Source organism: Eurypyga helias, unplaced genomic scaffold, assembly GCF_000690775.1.
Source record: "Eurypyga helias isolate BGI_N326 unplaced genomic scaffold, ASM69077v1 scaffold12889, whole genome shotgun sequence".
In the NCBI taxonomy this organism is placed as follows: domain Eukaryota; kingdom Metazoa; phylum Chordata; class Aves; order Eurypygiformes; family Eurypygidae; genus Eurypyga; species Eurypyga helias.
Window position 1 is genome coordinate 8,305 of NW_010270205.1, and position 6,666 is coordinate 14,970.

The window sequence follows — 6,666 nt, forward strand, 5'->3', positions numbered from 1 at the left end:
AGCAGGGCTTTTCACAGACTCCCATACCACCACAAAATAACTCTGAAAAGTAAAAATTTCTCTGTTCACACTGATAAACTGCTGACCCTGAAATGTAAAAGTGTGGCAAACTGAAAATGGGATGACCATATAAACCAAACTAAATAGCTCCGACATAATCAACACAGTAATCTTCCAATATTCACAATACTCACTTTTATATGTGACTTCATTTTTGACTCCCATACCACCACAAAATAACTCTGAAAAGTAAAAATTTCTCTGTTCACACTGATAAACTGCTGACCCTGAAATGTAAAAGTGTGGCAAACTGAAAATGGGATGACCATATAAACCAAACTAAATAGCTCCGACATAATCAACACAGTAATCTTCCAATATTCACAATACTCACTTTTATATGTGACTTCATTTTTAAATAGAAGCTTGTCTGAAAGCTGCTAGATATTTCCACCAGAATGCTCCAGAATCTAGGGACCTTGCCCCAGAATTTAGGTTCAGCTTGCTACACAGTACACAGGCCTTTGGCTATACCAGTCACTGGATTTTAAAATCAATTATTTTCACTTTAAGAACATGCTTCAGGGGGGAAAAAAAGCAAAATATTTGGTAAACAGCAAATGAAAAGACAGAGTTCTGGGACTTACTTCTAACTTAACAGTATCAGGATGTGGAAGTAAACACACTCTCTCTTGCAGCTTTTTTTCTGCTGCTTCTATATCCTAAAACACAGGCAAAGTACATTTTAAAAAACAAACACTGGGAATATTAAAAGGAAAACGCACACTCGCATAGAGATATTTAATTAAATGAACTCATTACAGCTAAACAGCATTCAAGTAATAGCACAGAAGCTCAAATCTTTCTGTTTAGTCATTCTGAAATCCAACTTGTAGGACTAACATCCCACAGTTTCTAAATACGTTGGCTGTACCTTTTGGATGCAAGAATAAATTTCATTACTACCTAAGACTGTTGCTGTAAAACACCATTATTCTTTCTGGACACCGGGGTAAATTACAGATCAATTCTGTTCTCTAAAGCTTACACAAATGGGGGGGCAGAACGGTTTTCTCTGTGCTGCACGAAGACTGAAGCCTGGATTCTAGCTACTGTAACTGTAAAGTAACTAGGCAAATTATGTGCAAGATCCTTACTCCTCAAGACAAAGATGACTTGCTAATATGCATGCATAACATGTGCACAAAAATGTAGAGCTGCAGCAAGCTGTTCACCAGACAAACTTGGATGACAATGCACCTCCCATAGCTTTCTTACAAAAAATAAATGTCTATTTGGGTTTCTGCTTGGCCAGTGGATGTGTGCTGGATTCACAGCGGCCTAAATACGTGGGGTTTTTTTCCTTAAAAGAAACAACCGAAAAACAACAGCAACAAACAAATCAAAACATGCCCCCAAACTAACCGCCCTCCCCCTTTAAAGTTCTGACCCATTCCTGTGGGCTTAGTTCCATACCCAAACATTGAAGAGATTGAGCGGTGGGCAGATGAAGAGAGACAGAAAGGGACGTGGGAGTGGGGTGTGAAGAAGCCAAAGCTGAACAGAGTGGAGGGGGAAAGAAAGTATAGCAGATGGCAGAGTTGGGAGCAGAGAGCGGGTGTGAAGAGTACAACAGAAAAACTAAATGAGAGAGGAAATTCCCCAAAGGGACTTCCCAAATATTCACCACCACTGCCGCCGAGAAGAGTGAGATTCTGGAGGAGCGTACCCACAAGAGAGACCAAACACGATTGCTCGTATTGAATAATAGCCAATCTGAATACATCGATAAGTCAACAGTGCTCGACGCAAGTTTCGTTTGAAAAATGTGACTCAAATTCAGCAGAGCATGATTAATGAAAGCAAAAACCAGCCTTTTTCATCCAATTTCATGTTCACCTTATTCTATTTCATTAATTCCTTTTACAGCATGACTGCTCTCTTGTACATGAGCACAAACCAAACCCCAGCAAACCCGTCCTCCCTTTGCTACAGCAGAGTGTCTGCCCTTGTGGGAAGCTCAAGGATGTCTGAGAAAGAGCACACAACGTCTCAGATTTACCCAAAACCTCACAAGGAGCGAGTGGCTGCCCCTTTTCAGGTGAGAAAAGGCGAACAGGGAATAAAAGGAAGGGGGGAATATGGGCAAGAATGGAAGCCATTTGAAGTCACAGTGTTAAAATAACAGAGGGCAACACAGACTTAATTAACCTAAGAAAAGAATTTCTCTGTTGGATGTATTTGGAACAGATACACCACTAATAGCACCAAATGAAGCTCATATCAGCATGGCTCTGACTAAGTCTGGAGAGTTATCACCCTACTGAAAAGAAGGATCGATTAGTAGTTCATTTCATATTCTTCCACAGGGTTTTCCTCCTTTCCGATTCCTTCATCCTAATTATTGTAGGAGTTTCCACAGAAAAAAAGAATATCAGCCAAGATGATTATTTTATGTACTCCGCTACATCATTGGGATGTTTACGGTGATAGGAAATGAGTGTCTTTCAGGCAAGAAAGGAGACAGCAGTTGTGCATATATGTTTAGGAGAGAAGGTCACTTTGGCATAGCCTAGATATTGGATGTGTCTTTTCGTTGCTCACTCTAGTTTGTATGTTGTGCAGTCCATTGTCATTCAGAATACTGATTTAATGACAGACAGTGAAAGAAATTTTTGCTGGAAGGTGTAGTATGCTTTAGAAAATAACTGGAACTACTGAAAGATTAGATGGCACTTCTTGTGTGTCTATACAACTGGTGAACTGTGTAGGAAAAATAAATCCCCATCGTCAATATAAAAACAAATACATCAGAAGCATAAACTTCTTTGGAAAAACCAGCAAAACTAGTATGTCACGGTACTGAAAAAAAGAGAGCATCTTACAACGCTTCCCCTAAAACCACAAGGACTGGAACAAAAACAATTCACGACCCTTCCCCAGAGGTAAAATGGAATGCATGACACACGCATCACTTTTAGGGGACCAAATTCAGCTGTCACTTATCTTGATATCAGCCTGGCAGAATCCCACTTAAATAATTCTAGAATTACATGCCTGTGAACGAAGGCAGATTTGGTCTCAACTACCTTCCCAATACTAACTACTATATGGCACATTCTTGATTTTCTATTTCATGCTATAAGCTGTTGCACAGTAATACATATTTCTAAGCACAAGAAATATTACTGACGAGCAAATGTCAGAAATAAAATTATAAATACTACCCTAATTTCTGCTTTTATTATGACAACATTATGTAAGTACCAAATGATACAGATTTCCTTAATCTGCAGCCTCCCTCTAAAGACATCAAGGAAAATATTCTGATAAATATGTTAAAATGCCAAACAAGTGCCTATAATGTGAAGATTTCAATTAAAAAAACAGTTTAGTTCCTTGCTTCCTACTGATTAGCAAATAAACTAATTTTGAAATGCTTTCCTGTGCATAAATATCAACCAGCACAGAGAAAGAAAAATGTCTTTTGCTATGATCACATAGTGAAAACAACTGATTTTGCTTACACGCAGAAAAACAGAAATGCAAATAAAAAAATAACACTTCATCATGTCCATGTATTTTTGAGTAGGCCAAATCAACAACTCTCCACATGGTAACTGTGAAATGTACAGTGCCTGGTATCAGGAACAATATTCTGAAGCTGGCACATTAATCACTCTTGTTTTCGAGCTTCTCATATATTATTCTGCATAGATTTTTTTTTTCCCCCTCCTGTTTTCTTCTGTTATCAGCAAGCATCTGCAGGAGTGCATGCCTGTTAAAACTAGTATAAAATTAATAGATTTAAACTGATTTATGCTACTTTATCCTGCAACAGAATTTGTTTTGATACATATGTTTTTGCTTTTTTCCCCGTACAAACACCAACATTTTTGACACTTGAAAGGAACAATTTTGAGGATGTGACAGAAGATGGCAAATATCTGTTTAACTGCAAAAATATTTACACTCTGTATATGTCTGGGCTATTGTTAACATTTCCATTACAACAAGCTTTCAGCATGCAGAAATACACCCTGCATTTATTACGGTTGCCTGTACGTGTTAACTGAGGACGTATTGATAACATACAAAGAATTTATTAAAAACTGTATTTATGAAATAAAGGTCTGTTATAAAACGCATGTGGAAAATGGGACTCATAATGCCTGAAATTACCAAATCGATGGAGCATGACCTCTGGAAAAAATAAACAAACCATCCACTTCTCCCCAGCCTCCCACTGAAGCACCTACACTTCCCTATACCCACCACAGAGGGGTTTGATTGCCCCGGCCCAGAATGCACCAGTTTACCAGTCTCCAACCTGAAAATTCTTCCCTGTCACAGAACAGTTAAGGTAGCATCCCTGACTAACTGTTCTGCCATGCCTCCCACCCCCTAAACACAACTTCCATTTAAATACAGAGGGCTTGCAACAGAATTATACCCACCCAAAACGTGAATGTTTTAAATCTTACACCAGTGTCTAAACGAAGAAACAAAAAATTCACAGTGGCACAAATGAATCTTGTCATTTTCTAGAGTAAAACTCATTGTTTCAATGAACACAGCACACACAATATGGACCCTTAAAAGAGTTTAAAGAAAATGCATGAGAGGTACAGTTCTCTGCTGTTTCCTGAACAACAGACAAACATTTTTCAAATGCATGCTCATGTCAGTGAGCGCAATCTCTTCAAATTCAGATGCCTAAGCTAGGGGGTCCAGAAGAGGTTTTAGCATTCCAGTCCCTGCCATCAATCCTAGATCTTTTTAACTGCCCATTCTCACACGGCTGCTGAATTTACCTCGGAAACACAAATCCTACCTGAATATGAGAACAGGTATGCAGAGCAGCTATTAACGTTATTAACAGGATCACAACTAGTAACAGCCACAAACACCAAACACTGCTTTTACAGAGTTGCAACTAAAATTCTTGAAGTCACTCTGCACCTCTTTAAAGAAAAACATTGAACTGACAACTTCTTCCACAACTTCACCCAACCACGGTGGGAAAACAGCTCCTACCCTGGACTAAAAACGTTTTAGGTTTGTCAGCCCAACATACCCTCGTATCTTGAATCAAAGCGTAAAGGTGCCGAGTCTTGCCAGACTCCTAAGTTCTCTTAGGCACACATGTAATAGCATGTGTTGCATCTCTACATGTACTTTAAAATGAAAAAAAAAAAAAAAAAAAGACAGTAGCAGCTGCCACCACGAGGCTCCTACAAGAAGGGCATGGGAAATAGGTAGTGATGCCATCAGATAATAGAGACCTGTCATTTCATACTGGTCAAGTTCCAGGAGAGGGTACCGTATATAGGAGAATTCAGATGGTAACTATACAGCAAATACTTTTATTATTTTTTTTCTCATCCTCTAAGCTACATAACCATGACATTTCAATGCAGTTCCTGGTAGCTGCAGAAACTTACATTTAAAAGCGCTGCGTTCCTTTTACGAGCTGCATCAGCTGCTTGAGTTTGCCATGTCTTTTTAGTCTTTTTGTCTCCTAGATAAGTCTCCATCTGCTGTAGCAGCTCTGATCTCTGAGAAAGTCTACAAAGGAAAACATTTTGCTAAGTGGGTAGAACATTTTGCTCAGGAGCTAGAAAATAACCTTTTTACCTTACCGAGTTTTCTCAAAACTATGGGGCTAATTAAGCCGGCTGTAGGGTGGGTGTGCTGGGGGAGGGAAAAGGTACAGGCAGACACCACCTGCTGTGCTTGTATGAAGCTATAATGCTGAAACCAGCAGTCCTCATATGCTAAGGTGCTTAGAGGCAGTGAATCTCCCAGAACAGGAAAGGCAGGGTGGGTTGGGGTGACTCGATCAGCACTCCTCTTGCTCATTGGCAAGTACTAGTTGTTATAAGAAAAGCAAATTTTTCTGAATCGTTGCTGTATTTGCTTCACAATCTGAGTTTACAGGGCAACAAAGAAGCAATTCTATAATTGAGGCATATAGAGAATCCAATTACTTTCCTCAAATAAGCATTTAATGGTTAACAATGGAGATCATAAACCAGTACCACTCCTGTAAGTCTAAAACCTCATCAACCTAAAACCCCTTAACGGCAACCAAGGATGCTAATTCCAATAGTTCATGAAGGAAGAGTGCCACCTCCTGGAACACGAACCCCTTGCTGAAATACCACCGCAGCCTGTACAGAGCTCGGTCACTGCTCACAGAACGGTCCTGTGCAGGGAGGGAGGTCACGCCAGACCGCAACACACAGGCCACCGCGCTGAAACAATTCGTACTTACATCTCTTCATGTCTTTTAGCAAGGTGAATCTCTTGTGCCAAATAGGATGACATTTTCAGCTGTTTGCCGCAGTTTTGTCACTCTGTAAAAGAAAAACCAAATGAAATTAAAATCTTCCGAAGACATACATGAACATACACTTTTCGCTATTTAACAGCTGTGTTAGAAAGTTGCCCGCCCCGTATTTCTGTATCAGCTATCTAGGCAAAACCTGCTACAGGACATGGCTACACTACCCTCTGAATACATGCACACTACTAATGTTTATGATAGGTTTTAGGAAAATCTTACTGTATTCTAGTAATTTGGGAGAGAACTAAAATTTGACTTTCACATGTCACATTTAGCATTAAGTTTCCTCAAGTTTCAGACGCTTACAGCCATGCGCA

The 6,666-nt window shown here is 39.5% G+C and overlaps 1 protein-coding gene across 1 annotated transcript in view; it reads right to left on the reverse strand.

Moving 5' to 3' along the window:
• LOC104514633 (chromosome unknown open reading frame, human C3orf14) overlaps positions 1-6,353 on the reverse strand; it is an 8,633-nt gene extending 2,280 nt beyond the window's left edge. The window contains exons 1-3 of the mRNA XM_010158371.1: positions 6,278-6,353; positions 5,445-5,568; positions 648-722 (exon numbers count right to left, since the gene is read on the reverse strand). Coding sequence (XP_010156673.1) covers positions 648-722; positions 5,445-5,568; positions 6,278-6,330 — 252 coding nt within the window. The 5' untranslated portion in view covers positions 6,331-6,353. The remainder of the gene's footprint in view (positions 1-647; positions 723-5,444; positions 5,569-6,277) is intronic.
• Positions 6,354-6,666: the final 313 nt, after the last annotated feature.